The sequence below is a fragment of the Ochlerotatus camptorhynchus genome, unplaced genomic scaffold, assembly GCF_037179485.1.
Source record: "Ochlerotatus camptorhynchus isolate MF236.1 unplaced genomic scaffold, CSIRO-AGI_Acam_v1.1 ptg000458l, whole genome shotgun sequence".
Classification (NCBI taxonomy): Eukaryota; Metazoa; Arthropoda; class Insecta; order Diptera; family Culicidae; genus Ochlerotatus; species Ochlerotatus camptorhynchus.
In genome coordinates, this window is record NW_027040944.1 from 571,384 (window position 1) to 592,502 (window position 21,119).

The window sequence follows — 21,119 nt, forward strand, 5'->3', positions numbered from 1 at the left end:
TTTTGTTTTTTTTTAACTAATAGCATGGGTAACACACTCATTTTAAATTATTCTACATTGGAAACTATATAAATGTAGAGCATTCTAACAGTTTGATTGATTAATCATGATCATTAAAGATGAATACAGTTAGTACAGAAATAAGCATAGCTCATCATCATTATTCTTTAGATTAAACAAATTTTATAGATCTGTACCTACATTTATGATTGGCTATTATACAGTTAAATGCCCTAAAATTTAAGATTTTCGGTAAAGTATTGCACTTGATTTAATGAGCTTGTATAGTTTGAGCAATTTTTAATCTCTAACCTTCAATATTCAATTAACTAACAGTCATTATTCAATAAACTTAGGTGCAGCTCGTAAAAATTTACAGCCCATAGATTTTTTTTTGGCGAGATAAAAAAAAAACTGATGAGGTGGTATATTTATGTCCGTTCTAGTCAATGACACAAACAATTAAGCGATTGAAATCAACGTCGATACGGGAAAACGGACAGAAACTAATACTCACTTATTATACAATACAATGTCTGGTAGCCAAATGTGTTCCGATGGTACGTGGAGCTGGTCCACTCCACCGTAGTCATCTGGATTCCATTTGAGCTTGTAGTCGTTCCATTCCTAGAAGAGAAAAATAAGAAAATAATAACAAAAGAGCGATTAAAATGCTGCCAAAGCTTGTGTATGTCAGATTGTGTTTTGGTTTTTAAAGAACCACTATCGAAACAGATATAAATGATTTTTTTTTATCATTCTTCAAGGCTATGAATAGAAAGCATTTTACTACCCGCAAAAAATAACAATACAATTACCATAAAATAAAATACAGTTACATCAATATCTATTGCCAAAAATCGATCTTATTGTACGTATATTGTACAAGAAATTTTAACATAATGTTATTACAATAGATTTACAATACGTCCCATATAGTAAGAATTTTCAAGAATAGAACAACAATACAATTAATGGTAAATGGCTCATCTTTGTTCGGGAAAAAGTGATTTTTCCTATGGTTAAGATACATAACAACCCCCTTGTTCTATTGTAGATTTACCCATTTACCATAGAATCTATAGTGAAAACAATACATTCTATGGTTATTTTATCGTTGTAGACAATATTATTTATTGTAAGTACAATAAATTCTATTGTATGGTTACAATGCATTTCATTGTGCCTCTATAATTATTTTTTTTACGGGTAGCTAAGCCACGACGAACCATGGGTAAGATCTACGAACACGATTTTCACATACCCTCCTCTACAATATTTTCCTTACGTGCGGTCGTAACTTGCAATGTTCCCTAATGTTGCAACGTTTTACGGCGTGACGCTCTCAATCAAACGCATGCTGTCTTTTAGCCTTTGGACAATAGCAATTTCAGACACTATTTATTCAATAGCACTGAGGGCCGATTTCTTCACCTGCACTTAGGCCTTCTAATAGAACAATTAAAATTTCTTGTAATCTAGTTAATTTAGAGCTGGTTACTCACTGATTTTGCATATGTGTACCCCACTCGCTTCAAATGCATACGCCCTTTTAAATTTTTTGAATACAATTAAGGGAAGTACACACAAAATTAGAGTAGGGTAAAACTTGTTTGCATCCCGCAAAACAAAAAAAAAAAACCCTAATTTTTCAGGTATTGGTTTTCAGTTTAACACTGGATCAAAACGCTACGATGTTTGACGGCCATCGTTTTAGTATTTGGACTTGACTTTCTTTATTGTATATAAACTTACACTGTCTTTCGTTCAGTGAAAAATATTTACGATCCAAAACTAAATCTAACCGTGAAGAAGATCATAGCCCCTGGAACCTAAACGCAAACAAAATTACTATTTCTTCAAGATCTTTAAAAATCTATAGACTTTTCAGGTGTTTCTGGAGCATCTATAAAGTTTTCGGTACTGCCCTAAAGAATTCTGAAATTTAGTGAAGTTTCCTGAAATTTCTTTGAACTTTTTAAAAGTTACTGCAATTGTCCTGATGTCAGTTGATCTAGCCTGAAATTATTTAATCTATTCAGATGTTGCTGCATTTTTCCAAAAAGTTTTTGTAACTTCCTAGAAGGCTGTGGAACATCTCTTAACATCTCTAAAGATTCCTGAATTCCTCTTGTTTTAGTTCTTCCATTATTACCCCAAATTTTAAAAAGTTCTCGGAATTTCTCTAACGTTCCATACATTTTCCTGACATCCATCGAAATTCCCTCAAGACCCCACAATATTCTTTATTTTTTTCAATTCCCTTGAACTTTGTGAAAGCTCCTGCAGTTAATAAATGGTACTTCTAACTGATCACCCTTCAAGATCTCGGAACATCCCTGATAATAATGAAAATGCCTAAAATTCTTAAAACTCTCTGAAGTTTTCTGAACAACGAAACTCCTCTCCTCATCCGTTCAACAATGTACTCCTCTAACCTCGGTTAAGCCGCGAGTATTCAGCCCAACCCCTACTAGACATAGAATTATGTGAATTTTGTTACAAACAATGAACAATGAATTTTCGGCTCCGTAAATTTAACGTAATTGAGCCGAACTAGATAACAATAAAAGTGCAACCAAACTCTACGCTCCAACCCGAAAAATTACTATACTGGACCGGGAATCTAACACAGCCACCTCCAGTATGGTCTTGCTTTGTAGCTGCACCTTTACCGACTGAGCTAAGGAAGATGCCCATAGCTCTTAAAGAATCTCGAAATTTTCCTGGAATTAATTATGCTTTTTTTTCCCTTGCTTTGTTTTCCGTCGATCTTGTTTTCCATGCTGAGCACCAATGCTTCCGACGCCACCTGGACCCTACCTATCGACCCAACAACTCATGAACCGGGGACCAACGGCTTTACTTCCCTTCCAAAGGCGTGATCAGAGATGTTATGCCTCAGAACATCCCGGCGGCGCCGACTGGGATTGAATGATGTGAGTGGCAATCGCGCTTACCACTACACCACCGGCACCGGTAAACAATCTTTGTTATTGATTGGCTGACTCTTGAAATGGCAGGCTGTGTGGATGATGCAGTGGATTATTCCAACGAAAAGGAAAATCAATTCACTATCAGCTGTGTTGCTCTTCACTGATCTGGCCCAAAGTAGCCGTACAAGGCGAATTATTAAAGATGCAACAGAAGGAAGAAGTGTTGGTTTGTTTATTAAAATGAACTTGGAAAACAAGATCGACGGAAAACAAATCAAGGAGAAAAAAAACAAAGATTGCAATGTCAATGTCTTGTAATCAACATGATGAAAGTCAAAGCTCTGCAGATCAACGACATCCTCGAATACTATAGGAAGCAACAGCAGTTGAACGGTGACCTCAAGGGCAGGATGATTCCGATCGAGGTCGATCAATGGATCCGCTGCATTAGACACATTACTTCCTCATATAATATTGTCATTAGCTAACACAAAATCATGAATACGGTTATTTTGGTAAGCAACTTAATTGATTTTCGTTAAGCCATGCCGACTGAATCCATTCAACAAAATTTCGCTAGGTGTCGAGATATACGATTGCTGAACATCTATGACTCGAAGATCATTCGGTGAAGAAGACCAAACCAGATTGGATTGGTTATAGTCTCCAAACTGAATTCTGATTCCTGAAACTTCCAAACTCGAACGAATCGCTCCGTGATTATTAATGTCAGCAACATTTGCTCTTCTGGTAAGTAGATCACCCCGATGCTAGCGTTACCAGTGGAGGTTTTAATCTTGATCCATAACTGCTCGAGTGTATCACCGACAGATAAATATACCATGTAAAAGTCGCTGGAAAAACAAATGGAGAAACATGGTTCTCTAGTCACAAAGAAGTATTGTAGTTTAAACCCAAAACGAAAAAAAAAAACATCGCTGATTTTTTTTAAACGTTGTGTGAAAAAGGCTAAATTTTCAAGGAAAAATATAAAACCTTTTGCGCCCTCTATCTACAAACCATGAAAACAATAAAAAGCAAATGCAATCAATGTTTTTCAATACAAAATACTATAAATATATATTTTTTTAATATTATTATATTTAAAAAAATAGAGTAGAGCGTTTCTTCGTCGTAATCGCCCATTTCCGTTCTATCGATCAGAAAAGATCAATAATATCAATTATTTCACCGTGTATAAATCAACAATAGGTTTGTTCCGATGCGTTAGTTCATAAGCTACAACCCAGGAATCAAAAATATCTCCAAATGTCAAAATTATAAGCGATTAACGAACCGAATGATAACGCTATGTCAGAAGTGGAAAGCAATAAAGATATAATATGCTTCCATTTTTTTTTTCATGACAAGCAGCTCACTCGGGACAGTAGTAGGAAAAGCAAATTGTTGGCAAGCTGCTTCACGAGATAAAGCCGAAGATGATACACGTGTGTTAATGGGAATGTTTTTGTTATGTATTTTCTCGATTCAGATCAAGTCATGTCCTCATCCGTGTATATTGCAACAAAGCAGCCAAGCAATATATCATTATCCTTCTAACACTCCGATCGAGCTATGTTACAGAGCGAGTTTATTATGGTAGTCGTAGCAACCGTTTTGTCTGTATGGTTGGTTGCTTTATAGCGAACCCCACACGGAGGAGAATTATTGACAATGATATTGATGATGTGAACACAGAAATTTCTTCTGTTCATTTTCTTCTTCACAAAATGCCTTTCTTGTTTACTGGACCGCTCATGATTTTATGAGCGGTCGCTTCGTGTTCGCGTCAAGGAGATGCAAGTTGCCACTTCCACTTGGAGCAATCGGCTATATTAGACCAGATGATTGATCCCCGTAAGGCGGGTCTATGATCGGAACTACTACACCAAACGTGACAGAGCTGCTTGCAAAGGATTCACTTGGACTGATTTGGTGAGATTGTTCCTTTTTTCTACTTTTATCTATTTAAACTTAATTTATATGAATCCGTAGCATTTTTTTTTTTTATAATTACTTTATTTGTACAGGCTCAATCGAATAAACTTTACAGAGCCGAGTTATCCTTTGCGTTATACATTATTACTGTCTTATATTTAAAGTTAAAGGAACTGGACCGAGTACTCGCGGTTGTCTCGAGGTTAGTGGAGATTTACAATTTTTTGGATGGGAAAAGGGAAGAAGGAGGTTTTAAATGTGGTTTACGATACAACTATTTAATTAATCCTAAAGCATGAAATTATTTCTATTCATCTTGAAAACAAACATTGAAAAAAAAACCCACACGTACAAAATACAAACTAAACACAAGGTTAATCAAACTTACAATCTAAGGTTAATATCCTTAAAGTAAACATATATGAGTTTCATAAACTCCAGATCGCGTCTAGCCAAAATATCCCGAACTGGAACATTAGGTTGTCTACCTCGAGCCCGAAGGGAATCATAAAAATGTGATCTGACTCCACGATACTCCGCACAAGACCAAAGGATGTGATCAGCGTCCTGGTAACCTTGTCCACATTCACAGAGATTGCTGTCTCCCAACCCCACACGGAACAAGTGAGCGTTTAGACAATAGTGATTGGACATGAGACGAGACATCACGCGTATGAAGTCTCGACTCAAGTCCAACCCTTTGAACCATGCAAACTTCGACACCTTAGGGATAATTGAATGTAGCCATCGTCCCAAGCTCCCTTCACTCCATTGATGTTGCCAGCTAACGAGCGACTGCTGACGATAAATAGAGAAAAATTCACTATAGGCGATCTGTCGATCATAAATAAGAGATGAACTAGCCTCAGGCTAAAAATCTCTAAAATAAAGATTTAAAAAAAAAAAAAAATGTCGATCATAAATGTCGCCTTCCATAGCGCCCACCTTCGCAAGTGAATCCGCCTTCTCATTGCCCAAAATTGAGCAATGCGAAGGGACCCACGTGAAGGTGATGATGAAAGAGCGCACGGATAAAGTACTAAGCAGTTCTCGTATTTTCAAGAGAAAATACGAGAAGTGCTTTACCGGCCTAATGGAACGGATAGCCTCGACAGAACTGAGACTATCCGTAAAAATAAAGTAGTGGTCTGGAAGAAGTGAAGCAATAGTTTCCAAAGTGTAGTGAATTGCTGCCAGTTCAGCCACATACACAGAACACGGAGCTTCAAGTTTTCGAGAGGCGCTATGAAATTCATTAAATACACCAAAACCAGCGGACTCCTCTATTAGAGATCCATCTGTGAAAAACGTTCTTGCAGAATCAACATGGCCAAACTTTGCAGCGTATAATGACGGAGCAATCAAAGGACGATGATGCTCTGGAATTCCGCGGATTTCCTGCGTCATAGATAAATCAAAATTCACTGAATTGCCGAAATCGGAGAAGACTACACGATTGGGAATATTTCTTGAAGGGCTGACATCCTGTGTTAAATATAGGTAGTACAAAGTCATAAAACATGTTTGAGGATTTAGCTCCAGAAGCTTCTCAAAGTTTTCGATCACCAGTGGGTTCATTACTTCGCAACGGGTGAGGAGCCTCAAAGATAACTCTGAAAAACGGACGGATAGTGGCAACATGCCCGCCAGCACTTCGAGACTCATAGTATGAGTCGAGTGCATGCATCCTAACGCGATACGAAGACAACGATACTGGATCCGTTCCAGCTTGATGATGTGCGTTTTAGCTGCCGACTGGAAGCAAAAACTACCGTACTCTAAAACCGATAAAATCGTTGTCCGGTACAATGTCAGAAGATCTTGTGGATGGGCTCCCCACCACGTTCCGGTAATTGATCGAAGGAAATTGATCCTTAGTTGGCATTTTCGTCTCAGATACTCAATGTGGGATCTCCAGGTGCATTTGGAATCGAACCAGACCCCGAGATATTTAAAAGACATGGAATGAGTGATCGGTTTACCCAAAAGTTGAAGCTTCGGTTGTGCTGGGCTATGCTTCCTAGAAAAAACGACCAACTCAGTTTTCTCCGTGGAGAATTCGATACCTAGCTGAATAGCCCAAGTAGACAAATTGTCCAAGGTATCCTGTAAGGGTCCTTGCAGGTCAACCTCTTTTGGCCCTGTGATAGACACTACGCCGTCATCTGCAAGTTGTCTCAACGTGCAATTGTCACTAAGACAGACATCAATTTCTCTAACGTAGAAATTGTACAAAAGGGGGCTTAAACATGAGCCTTGGGGGAGACCCATGTAGCTAAATCGAAAAGCTGTAGAGTTTCCATGAGAAAAGCTCATATGTTTTTCTGACAGCAAATTGTACAAAAAATTATTCATTAATGGAGACAATCCACAAGCGTGGAGTTTCTCTGAAAGAACTTCAACGGATACTGAATCAAAAGCCCCCTTGATATCCAAGAACACAGAAGCCATTTGCTCTTTCTTAGCAAATGCTAACTGAATTTCCGAGGAAAGCAACGCGAGACAGTCGTTCGTTCCCTTACCCCTACGGAAACCAAATTGAGTATCTGAAAGAAGGTGGTTCGTCTCAACCCATTTGTCGAGGCGAAGAAGGATCATTTTCTCCATCAATTTCCGAATACACGACAGCATCGCGATGGGCCGATACGAATTGTGATTCGACGCGGGTTTATCAGGCTTTTTAATGGCTATCACCCTCACTCGTCTCCAATCGTCGGGAACAATATTGAGCTCCAAGAACTGATTGTACAAGTTCAACATGCGCCTCTTAGCGACGTCTGGGAGGTTTTTCAGCAAGTTGAACTTGATTCTATCAGATCCCGGGGCAGAATTGCGACACGAAAGGAGAGCGAGTGAAAGTTCCACCATTGAAAAAGGCTGACTGATGTCGTCTATCGAATTCGCGGTTTCGCGAGGAATCAACTGCGACGGCACGGAATCCGGACACACTTTTCGCGCAAATTTAAGAATCCATTGATCCGAGCATTCCTCGCTTTCGTTGTTAGTAGACCGGTTACGCATTCTTCGCGCCGTACTCCAAAGCGTATTCATAGACGTTTCGCGCGACAATCCGTCTACAAACTGCCGCCAGTAACCCCGTTTTTTGGCCTTGATGAGGCTCTTGAGTTCGCGTTCAAGAGATGTGTATGCGTCGAAATGCTCGCGTATTCCGCGTTTCCGGAAAAGTTTAAACGCGTCGGACTTTTTACGGTAAACCTCCGTGCATTGTTGATCCCACCAGAGCGATGGTGTTTTCTTACGAATAGACGATCGCGGCACCGGTCGTGTTTGAGCTTGAAGTGCGCTGTCGATGATGAGATTAGAGAGGAAATTATATTCCTCCAACGGCGGAAGCTCTTCCACTGACGATACTGTATCGTCTATCGCGGATTGGAACTTAGTCCAATCGATGTTACGGGTTAGATCATACGCGACGTTAACGGATTCTGACGAGTTGAACCCACTGGCAATCGAAATTTTGATCGGCAGATGATCACTACCGTGCGGATTCTGGATTACATGCCAAGTGCAATCCAACGATAGTGAATTGGAGCAAAAGGTGAGGTCTAATCTGCTACCATTCGAGGATGGACCAGCCAAACGTGTTACTTCTCCATTGTTAAGTATTGTCATGTTGAAGTTGTCGCAGAGATCATAAATCAAAGTAGAACGGTTATCATCGTACAGCTCCCCCCAGCCTGTACCGTGGGAGTTAAAATCTCCCATGATCAACCATGGAGCGGGAAGTACCGCACATATGTCGAAAAGTTGTTTGCGATTAACAGAGACTCTAGGAGCAATATATACAGAAGCAATACAAAGGCTCTTACCTTTAATGGTAGCCTGACATGCGACAACTTCAATACCGGGGAATTCGGGAAGATTCACTCTATAGAAGGAATGGCACTTTTTGATCCCCAAAAGTACCCCTCCTCCACGTGAATCCTCACGATCCAATCGAATAATGTTAAAATCGTAAAAAGGGAGATCAATTTCTGAAGACAGCCATGTTTCACAGAGGGCAAATGCATCGCAATTATTGTTATGGACTAAATACTTGAACGAATCTAATTTCGGAATAAGACTTCGACAATTCCACTGTAGAACAGTGATCAAATCCCCGACCTCGTTTGGAAAATTATCCATCGAAGGAGATGATAGCTGCAAGAAGGGGCCATTTTGAAGTCAATTGCTTCAAGAAGGATTTCACAGTGGGAAGCAATGTGAGGACAATGCTTTTCAGAGGATCAGAAATGTTGAGGTATTTGAGAATACCGTCCACAATGTCATCAAATGAGAACAACCCAGATGAAGCAGGGGTTTCTGTTCTTAAAATTGGGGCATCAGGGGTTTTGGATGTCCCCGGAAGAGGTGGAAAATCCTGGGTATAGTCAGTTCTGCGGAATCCAGGAGGGGTAGAAGTCTCCTTTTTTCCACCACTCCTTGATTTGGGCAAGCTGATTTGGGGTTCTTTATTTGCAACAATCCGCGAACGGATGCGCTTTCGTTTCCGTGCAGAACCTTCCGGAAAACTGAAAGAAGTTCCCTCCTCAGCCAAGTCAGAGTCAGTCTCGTCATCTGACAAAAGAGAAAAGGGATTTTTGTCATTGGTCGATGGCGTGGCTGTCTTAAGCATTTCTGCAAAAGACCGCCTGGAACGTTCCTTAAGGGAGCGTTTCATTTTGTCCCCGAGCTGTTTGTACGCCGGGCACGACGAGAGAGCATGAGGAGGAGTTCCGTTGCAGTACACGCATTTTGGTGCAGTAGCTGCGCAGGCGCCATCCTCATGCTTCTCCCCGCATGTGGAGCAGCGTGCCTTGTTGCCGCAGTGGGAGGCCGTATGTCCCAACCGCTTACAATTCTGGCAGTTCATGACCCGAGGTACAAACAACCGCACAGGAAGACGAAGTTTTCCCAGCTCGATGTATTGAGGAAGGGCAGATCCAGAAAAGGTCACCCGAAACGAGTCTGTGGGGGTAAAACTCTTTTTACCCTCGCTGAGCGATACTGACTTCATTCTATGAACGGCCAGTATCTTTACCGGAGAAAGCAAGGGGTTCTTAAATCGGCCAACCGCTTGCTTCTCCAGTATCTCGGGGTTCAGGCTCGCCTCAGTGACCACGCCTTCGATCTCCACATCAGAGGCTGGAATGTACACCCTATATTCCAGTGTGAAAAACTGGGAAACAGCAATTTCATTGGCCTGTTTCAGGTTAGCGACGGTCACACGAAGTTTGTTGTGCCTAACCTTCGTTATTTCGGTCACGGCAGAGAATCGCTTTGTCAGATCATCAGATATCTGAACAACATTCAAGGGTTTGTTTTTGGGCTGAAAATAGACAACCCATGGGCCAGTCGAGTCATTCGGGTAGGCCGCCAACCTGGAGCTTTTCTCAGCCTGCCCATTGTCAGACTGAGACGACGAACCATGGATGACATCATCATTTTTCTTAGATGAATGGTCATCCATGTCGTCTTCTGACAAAACATCCATTTTGTTCAACTAGTGGGAGCGCAAAATGCTCTCCCACTGAACGCACAGACACAATACACAGAAAACACTACAAACACAGAAATACAAAATGAAAATTTAACTAATGGGGGAGGAAAAGAAACAAAAAAACAAAAACTTATCTGATAATTCTATACTACTACCACTGAGCGTTATATGTGTAGGCGTTTACGCAGATGGCTGGAAGAGACGCGCTGCGTGGATGACCTTCGTTGTGGTGCACTTGATCGAGGCTCGGTACTCAGCGCACACAGGCGCACGATGATTGATGAACGATGTAGATGTAGAAACGGGTGCTCACACTCGATGATGATGATACGTGCGCGGGTATGCGTAAGCGCGTATGCGTGACCACGCAACGATGATGCCCAAATTGGTTCGCGAATTTCCAATAGCACGGATTACTCTTTCCGAAAATGACACTTTCTACTAAAAAAAAACTCACTTTTCGATCAATTTACCGGGAACTATGCCAGGAGTCACTTAGTGAGAAAAAAAAACTGATAATTTATATCAAGCGAATACCGAGAAAACTTCCAAAACAACGGAGCGCGAAACAAGTCGACCGTACTTCTTGCTAGGACGCAGTGAGATGAATCCGTAGCATTTGTTAACATCATACTTCAATCATTATTCTTTAAAAAAAAGACTTCGTATCGATATTTTCAAAATATAAAAAAAAGTGCAATTGTAAAAATTTAAAAACATTTTCATGCTTATTTTCTCTTATACTTTGCAATTCACTATATATTTAATAAACTTCAAATAATGCATGTTATATATTTAAAATTATATTGTATACTCATAAAATGCGGGGACGGGAGGGAGCATCAGAGTATCATTGAAGTTGTAACTGGACAATGGAGTGGAGTGCCAGCCGGAGTCTAGGAGGAAATGTTCTGTTATTTTAGATAGTTGCATTTTACTCCAACAGTTGCAATGAATTTGATGCGCTCTTCTCAAACAAACCATCCCGTGGAAAGCTTATCATGTATTGCGAATTTCGTGGTTCGTTTTGTTGGATCATATTGCTGGAAGGAGATTCTTTTATTCCCGCGAGTGTCGCGTAAGTGTATCTGCTTACGGGCCCGCCCAATCCTTTTTGGCCCTTCATACAGCAATATGTTGAATTCAGAATGATTACGAAATTTGATCTTGCTGTTAAGTGGAGCCGCATGCAGGGCAAGACCCAAGCTAGGATGGTGGCTTCTTACATACATACATACATCATACTTCAATCATTATTCTTAGTATTAGTATTATATTAGCTTCACAAAATAAGGTACCAATATTTCAATTGAGGTGCTCGGCTAGCTTGGTGGCTGCCGCTTTTGCTTACTGAGTAGAAGACCGTGGGTTTACTTCCAGGCTTCTCCAAAATAAAACAGTTACCATGGTCGCATCACCTGCTTAAGCTAATCCTGACCCATCGCCTATCCAACTATCCAACTCCGTAGCATCTATAGGGGCATCGGTGAGTCGCTGGCCTTCCGTTAAGTAGATGTTACATCAACAATATCCTTCCTCTCCCCAGTAACGGAGAAGATGGGCGTGGCCGGCAATGGTAATTGTCATGCTTTTCCTGTTCTAAACTTTGATTGGAGAACTATTCACTCCCAAATAGTTTTCCTTAAGCAATCATAATATGAACGTTAAAGTTGATACATTACAGTTACCAGTATGCAATCTACGAATTACTACGTTACAAACGCAACGCAATGCAACAAAATGCCTTTCTTGGTTACTAATACAGCAATGCACTGCAAATAGTCTTATTTACCCCATAAATTGATTGCTCAAATCAAAAGCGAATTCTAATAGGACGGTCGTTTTTTTTTAGAGAATTGTTGATTGTTTTCAGCACTCCTTCTGACAATATCCTGGTGAACTGTAATTAACTTTCAATGGGCCATTTTGCATATCTATAGTTATTTCCATAGATCGGCCTTAACGAGCTACGCTTGAAATTAAATTTCAGAACAATAAAAATGCAATAGAGCATTAAATTCAAATAAACAACTCCTTCTGGCCACTTGGGCAACCCTCGCTTGTACAGTCTCTGCCCACCGTTTGCTCTTGGCTAATTCGAGATTGAATTTTCAAATAGTCGTATCTCCTCTTTTAACTTGTAGCTCACTAATGAAAACTAACACCACCCAATGTTAGGGAATTTTTACCATGATGGTGGTGTAACTTTGCGTTGGCGAGCTAACAAGTTGACGTTTTAATCTTTGTCTACAAAAGGAAATACGGCTGTTTGAAAATTCACTCATGAATATATTTTATTTATTGTGTCAACCAAATGCCCGAGGTCATCAACTCGCTCTTCATGTTATGCATGCATATTGGCCTGTGTTTCAACGATTTTTTTTTTTCACAATTGTTTTCCTCCCCCATACTGAACCACATTTTTTTATTCTCACTTTTTGTTATGCACATTCTGCTTCTGCACCCTGATGCGTTGACCTCAAAACAAGCCACACATTGGCAGCTGGTAGCCAAATGAAGTTCGGTTCACTGGAAGTGAAAGAAACCGCAAATCGCCTATACATGTTCCCCAGGCAGGGTAGCTGATTTCTGTATCCAGCATGACCATAAAGCCTTTTTTTTTTTTCATTTTATCCAGTTGTAATGTGTAATGGGGAATTGGTTGGATGTCTGATGCAGACAAACTGTTCTTTGATCACTTTCAGGTTATTACTTGAAAGCCTGATATGTTCACCATTCCATGACTTTGGTATGACGGCAAGGGGATTTGATAAATAACTCATTCCAAAATGTTTTTCGACACTAATTAAATATTCAAGCCATTGTATTGTTAAGAATAGCAGAATAAACATAAAAATAATAAATAAAAATTAGAAGATCCTAAGAACGGAATTTTCGGTGTGCTCCATTTGATTGTATATTTTTCTCCGTATTACGTCAACTTTGGACAACGTTTATGGTATCAAAAACAATCCAACATGTAACAGTGAAAGATGCGGAATCGGAAGCTTCATCCCAAACAATGCAAAAGATCCAATGTTATATTGATCAATTCTCGTAGTCAAGATTCTCTTTGAATTCGCAGCCATGTAATAAAAAGATACCGAGTAGAATCGCTCTTTTGGGGCTTTTTTTTGTTAATTTTTATTATAAAATGCTTACGTGAAATCCAGTTGAATTTTTCAATTAACCCGTCGTTTAATAGATAGTTTGATGCAAAATGCAAAATTTACGTACTGTAGAACCACATTCTGTGTTTTCACTGAAGATACACTCGAGAGCGCTCTCAAGTGTACTTTCGGTGAAAATACAGAGTGTGGCTCTGTGGTGCAAAAACGGACAAACAAGTGTAGTATGTCCCCCTTTAGATACAAATCTTTATTTCTTAACGGTTAACTCGATTTAAAAAATTCGTTCACATTTGACACAGTTGATGGAGGCCTCAATATAGGTCTAAAAACAGGGGGAGAACGGGGTTGTAAAGTTGACCCACTCAATGAGTATCTACGGAACGGGCTCGACTAGTTGAAGTGAAACAAATCGTTGTCCGGTACTATTCTGGGATCCAAGATGGATGATTGGAATCCAAGATGACGACTTCCGCATGGGGCAAATGCATAAGAAACCCTATAATATGGGTATCCTCGAAATGTACTCGTCCAGAAAGTTTACGCGAAAGTCGTGTACATTTATAGGATAAGCCGCAGAGAATTACTTGCGCAGCGTAAAATTCAGATATAAGTAGTAGCATTTTGCGCAATGTTGTGTAATTTGCAATGATTATTGAGATACACTTCATGTGCGTGATAAATTGCATAAAATTACGCAAGAACTTAAATTACGCGAGCCTTTTTTCTGCTAGATTTTAAATTACGCTTACGTTAACATTTATTATTTTTGCTGTGTATAACGGAACTATCAACTCTATACTTTCATCTCCTCATATATCGTGTAAAATGTCCATTTTAAGTCTGATATTTGACGTTGAGCATCTCCAACAGAGTACCAAAAACACGTACTTACCGTAGCGCACGCAAGCGGAATCGATTTCTGAGGGCAATGGCTTTACTTGCGGTGATCAGAGATTTGATGCGTCAGAAAATTCCAGTGGCACCGACTGGGATTGAATCCAGGCCCTTTGGTGTGAGAGGCAATCACGCTTATCGCTACACCACCGGGGTCACTATTTGAGACCATTTGAATCGTTTCTGAGCAAACACTATTGCCCAAAAAAATCAAATAGGGGAAATGAATGTAATGTCAGCCTAAATGTCCATAATTTGGGCCCATACATAAATTCAGCAATCGACTAAATTTCCAATAGTGACCAAAACTATTCATTAGTACCGTCCCAATGATGCGTCCATCTAGGTAAAATTTATATATTACAGATTTTTAGCAATGGGCCCAATCTTAGATCCATAGGCCAATGTTAGAGCCATTTCCCCTATTTTTCCAAAGGCTCATGAGATATCTTTATTTTTTGGCATGAACTTTGAAGAAATTCTAAAATTATTCGAGACATTATCTGAAAGTTCAGAAAAATTATAAAATAATTATTCAGATTTTTAAGACATAGAGCAATCTCCTAACCACCACGCAAAAATAATGCCAGTATGGATCCAACCCTTTCCAAGTTGAATAAAATGCTATGCATTTATGAAGAATGCAGCCTATGGTGAATTTTTTTTTATTATAAACTAAAATTTAAAAGAACCATTTAAATGCATTATTTGACTATTTTTTTTTAAACCTTTTTGGCTTTTTTGAGCAACAAAAGGTTAAAATATAGCATGAAAAACACACTTTCGATCCAAGGCTTGGAGGATCAAGTCAATGAGGTCTATAGGGCAGAAGAGGGTATTTGTTTGTGCAATGAAACCTCCGTTTACGAAGTCTTTTTTACGCAGTATTCAACTTACGTCCCTCTTTTTTATTATTGGGTATCAAGCTGGAACTGCGTGACAGCTTAGTTTTCAAGACTTGACCCATTTGAATAAATTTTACTTCTATATTTGACAATACAGCAGAACAAAACACTTCAAAACACTTTTGGCAAGCTCTACCGAATTGCGAATTACTTCTGCGTAAGCTCCGTAGACGTAGGCGCGTTAATTTCGACAGCCGTGAAAAGTTAAATATGCATCAATACCACATAAGAAAAGATCGATTTTACAGTCACGTAGGGTCTAATTCATAGATTAACATTGACTGCTGTTTACAAATGCAAGTATTTGAACACTAAGAAATAAGTTAACTCAAATGCTTTAACCGCATATATCAGAGATTTAGCGTATTGAGAGAATAATGTAGTTATCGAGTACAATAAACTCAGGGGAAAACAATACCTACAAAAGATTAAAAGTTTTCAATTGTCACGTACCTCTACTTTTACTCATTTCCTAAACTATTCCTCTCCTTGTTAATTTGCTAAATGCTATTGGTTTGCTTGCATTTTCTTATTGAAGTTCAAGACTAAATAGGAAAATTTATTATAAAACTTTAGAGGTTAGTTGTCTCCCTAAGTGGAAAAGATTGGAGTTGTCATCCGCACTCACCGGCGTTCATCTGTTCGAGAAGGTCGTCCAAAGTATCAAGATAACTGTTCAACCATACTTTTGGACTGACTCGATGATCGTCAAATGCTGGATCGCTTCTCCACCCTCTCGCTGGAATATGTTCGTGGCCAACAGGGTGTCAGAAATCCAACACATTTCTCGTGGAGGAATCTGGAACCACATCGCTGGGTTAGAGAATCCCGCTGATGTTCTATCACGGGGAATGACGCCTGATATACTGAAGAACTACCAAATGTGGTGGCACGGACCATCCTGGCTTCGGCAGGATAAGACATCCTGGCCGACAACTGCTACAATCACTACTGAACACCTGGATCCCTCTCTTCTTGAAGAAAGAACTACTGTGTCAGCTGCTGCTCAAGTGATCGAGACCAGTCCAGTCTTCGGTCTACGATCGTCTGTGAACGATCTTCTCCGATTAGTAGCTCTCATCCGAAGATTCGCCCACAACTGCAAGAACCGTTTAGATCGTAGAGTAGGTTTCATCAGATATGAAGAGCGAGAAGAAGCGCTGCGTCAGCTGCTAGCTCTTGCCCAACAGGAAAGTTTCCCCGAAGATCTCGCCGAACTGCAGAAGAATGGTGAAGTCAAGTCTACATAGAGGATCAACCAGCTCACTCCACGCTTTGTAAACGGGTTAATCCTGGTCGGTGGCTGGCTCGCGAATGCCAACATTTCGGCTGGCCGGAAGCATCCAATTGTTCTTGACAATCAACACCCGCTGTCTGTTCTCATCGCCACTGACTATCACCGCAAGCATCTCCATGCTGGACAACAGCTACTGACCGCCAGTATGCGGGAAAGATACTGGCCAATTGCTGCTTGAAACCTAGCACGCATGGTCATTCATCGCTGTGTGAAATGCTTTCGTGCTCGACCGAAGCTCCACGAGCAACTCATGGCAGACTTACCATCGGAACGAGTAACTCCAGCTCCCCCTTTCTTACGAGTAGGAGTGGATTACTGTGGTCCGTTTTACATCCAGTACCCGTACAGAAAAGGAGCACCGATTAAGTGCTTCGTCGCCGTGTTTGTGTGCCTTGTAGTGAAGGCTGTCCACCTGGAGGTCGTGGGAGACCTCACCAGTCAGGCCTTTATCGCTGCGTTGAGAAGATTCGTCGCACGCCGTGGACGTCCAGAAATCCTCATGTGCGACAACGCAACGAATTTCATCGGGGCACGGCGTGAATTGGGTGAACTACGGAAACTGTTCAATAACCAGGAATTTGCGAAGAGAGTAGCTGAAGAGACGGCGATGGACAATATCAACTTTAAATTCATCCCGGCAAAATCTCCAAATTTTGGTGGGCTTTGGGAGGCTGCCGTGAAGTCGATGAAAGGACATCTGAAGCGTACCCTTTGAACCACGGTTATTTCATCTGATGAAATGGCAACTCTGGTGGCGCAAATCGAGGCCTGCCTCAACTCGAGGCCGCTTACGCCACTCTCGAATGACCCGAACGACATGGAAATCCTGACTCCTGGTCACTTTCTGGTGGGAAGACCACTCACAGAAATTCCAGAACTGTCACTTGAAGACCTCAATCAGACCAGGCTTTCGAGATGGCAGCGAGTGCAGAACTTCCTTCAACACATCTGGAAGCGTTGGTCGACTCAGTACCTTTCTGATCTGCAAGCTCGAACAAAATGGACCAGGCAACGGAACAACGTCTCCATCGGAACCATGGTGCTGCTATGTGAGGATAACACACCACCCCTCAAGTGGCGCATGGGACGAGTAGTGGAGATCCACCCGGGAAAGGACGGCAACATCCGCGTCGTTAAGGTTCGCACGAAGGACGGAGAGTTCCTACGAGCGATATCCAAAATTTGTATCCTGCCAATACGGGACAATGAAGCCACTGCAACATCAGCTCAAGGGGAGGATTAGTTCCTTCTTCATCGAGCGCTTTCGAGCGCTGCGGAGGCCTGCGGGTCTCCGCGTACCAGTTAAGTCTTTGTTTTTCAATTAACGGTCAAAAAGCTTAGAGAATGTTTTGTCGTCCATAGTCCAGTTCCTCCGCCGCGGCTGGAGCCGCACGTCCGAATTTCTGATGTCCGCCGTGTTCCTCTGCCCTTCATCTACCATTTATCATCAACTGTCGACCAAGGATCACCCTCGAAATCATACCGAAGTGTCAACAACAACCAAATTCCACTTGGACAGCCCTGAAACATCCGGTCTGAAGGCAATTCTTCATCATCTGATGGTTACTCGACGGGTTCATTGGAAGCGCAACCGCGCTAGCGGAGGCGGACGGCCTCCGCGGACCAGGGAAGTCGTTTGATCTTTGTAATTTATTGTTAAAAAATCGCCTTTCATTTTATTTAGAGAATTCCGGTCGAAGATAGCCTCATGCGAGGTCGAAGGGTCAACTAGCGATGTCGAATTGAGGAGGAATCCATGGACGATCCCCAACCATCCATCGACCACACAGGCCGTGTGAGCGATGACGAGACAGACGAACGAGGCATACATTCCAGCAGCTGCAGTACAGTGATATCTATTGTTATTTATGTACATACGTTTGTTTTGATTTGCATGTTAGGAGATTTTTGTTTTGTATAGCTATCGATGTATAAATAAAGGTTGAAACTAGGCATTTCAAGGCGGCTGGTATGTTCGCACCGGTCACCACTTTCACGGGTTTCTACCTAGAGAAAAACCATACCACTGCAAGATCACTCACTCGATCATGAGTGACCCGAGTAGATGAACAGTAGGAGATATAGTTGACCTATTCTGCCCAATGTCCCTTATCAATCTATCCCGTACCATATCGATCGCTTCACGATCAACGGTAGGGCCGAGTGTAGGTAGCAAACCGATAAGAAAAAACATCGCACGCAGTGGTGTAGATCCCTAGAATTTTTATATAATTTAGTCCGTAATAAACCTTATGCAGGCACAGCGTACAACGTCGCGTGTTGCAATTTGTACAAGTAAGAACAAACAGTGAAATACAGTCCAACTTTACCTCGTTAAAGTACTCGCGTGTTAAGTGCTTTCTGTGCGCGTTATCCGACGACTTTGAACCCAGTGATTAAGTCCCTGATTCAACACCTTCTTTAATAAAGATAAATCAACCAATCAATCAAAAATGGCGTCCGTCATAGATTTTTGGTTCCGACACATCAAATTGATTCTAAAAATACCCATATTGTGAGTTATTAAACAGTATTTTTCTGTTTTTCTGTAGCTGGAAGACGCCATCTTGAATTTCAAAATGTCGCCAGCCATGTTTCCAGTACTTACACCTCTCCCTGATTTAAAAAAAATGCCCATATTGGACAGTTTGTGGTATTGGACAGTATTTTCCATGTTTTATGAAACCGGATGCCGCAATCTTGGATTTCAAAATGGCTTCAGACATGGATTTTCGGCTCCTACACGTTACTCCGATTTCAAAAATTCCCTTATTGTGCAGTATTTAACAGTATTTTCAAGATTTTCGGAAACCGGAAGCATTTCAATATGGCGTCTGTCATCGATTTCCTGTCCTTACACGTCTCCCCGATTGCAAAAATGTTCATATTGTGGAGTATATGACAGTATTTTCCAGTTGTTCTGTAACCGTATGCTGCCATCTTTGATTTAAGAATGCCACTTCGACTTGTTTCGGCTCTCTGACGACTGTGCTGGGGAAGCAGCATACGCATGTAGGTGGATTTGTTAGTTATTTCGACGCTTTTGGGCAATGCTGGGCATTTACCAGTTTTTCAATAGTTTCTTGTTGAAAATCAACATTCGTTATCGTTATCGATGCGTAGCCATATTTATAATCGATTGGTGATAACATTATTGAAATTGGACCAGGGGCAGCTGAGTTATTAACGTTCAAAATCTTTCTTAATTTGTTACATGTTCCATTTTCAGTTTTCACAAAGTGTACCCCCATATAGAAATCAAAGACGTAGTCCTACACACTACTAAAAAGTCATGTAAATTTCGGTTCCCTGAGACCGACACATGTAAGCGGGCCTTTTGACATAAGAATCAGTTGAAAGAAACGTGAAAATTAATTCAATCAAACGTTCTCTTCGTTGACTAGCTGATGTTTCGGTTTGAGAACACTTAATTTTACATGAATTGTTTGTTTACGTTCTATGATTTACGTCCAAAATGGATAACGTCTCGTGTAAAATTAGTTATTTCTAAGTGTGTACGTCAAAACCTCTTTTTACGAAGTAAACCGAATAACGAGTTTTCTCTGTACGAAGTAAATCCCAAATCACGAGGTATTTTTACGCACTAATTCGATCTATGAACCCCTGGTTTGTGTTTTAGTTGCAAAGAAAGCCATTTCCTCACCTGTATACACTTCATTAGGTTCAAGTGCCATATACCAACGACTCAGCTCGACGAGATTGAAAAGCTTATGTACAGGATTTCCCCAAAATTGAGAATTTCAACATAAACTAGATGGCACAGCACAAAAAACTAAATGCTAGAGTGATTTGTCAATCAACAAAAATCACACTGAGAGTAAAGAATATTTAGCTGTATTTTAATCAAAAATCTTCGGAGGTTTGAAGGTACTTCTTTGACCACTGTGGCACCTCCTACATCTATACTGCGCATTTACTTACTTTCCGTGTGGTCTTCATCTTGCCCCAACAGGGAAACATTTTCAAACAACGTCCGACAGCTAGGTAGTTGCTCAAATTTGCATTATATCCATTCAAGTGATCCAAGTGATCGGTCGAATAGTAAACTGTAGTGGTATGAATGGTTAAGTGATGTGGCAATACAGGGAGGAGGAAGGTGGGAGCCATGACTGCTGTCATCAAGGTTTTCTTATAATGTCCTAAACTGTTTGTCATTCACACGCACCTGAATCTACGTTGATGTGGGAATCGACTATATATTTTACTAAACGTAAATTTAAGCATTGACTTCCAGGAAGGTCTGTGCAATCAAACTGTTCAGCACCAATCACTTCCCTGCTTCCAGCCTTTTCGTACGATAAAAACATACCACATTGCATGTGTTACATCGCAGCGGTTACTCACCTGTTCTACCCACACGTTAGTAGTCATGATTTGGTTTTTAAGGTTCTGTAAATAGAAGCGGAGAAAACAGGACAAGTGTTACTATTGAAATCAACTCAAAAATCAATATCACTGGGAAGCACCAGTGGTAGCAGGATGGTAGTGTTTAGTTAT

General features: G+C 40.7%; 1 protein-coding gene across 1 annotated transcript in view; it reads right to left on the minus strand.

Annotated features, from left to right (window-relative positions):
- The window catches only part of nAChRalpha1 (nicotinic acetylcholine receptor alpha1), a 269,161-nt gene that overhangs the window by 46,684 nt on the left and 201,358 nt on the right, over window positions 1-21,119 (minus strand). The window contains exons 4-5 of the mRNA XM_065235105.1: window positions 20,967-21,011; window positions 518-627 (exon numbers count right to left, since the gene is read on the minus strand). Coding sequence (XP_065091177.1) covers window positions 518-627; window positions 20,967-21,011 — 155 coding nt within the window. The remainder of the gene's footprint in view (window positions 1-517; window positions 628-20,966; window positions 21,012-21,119) is intronic.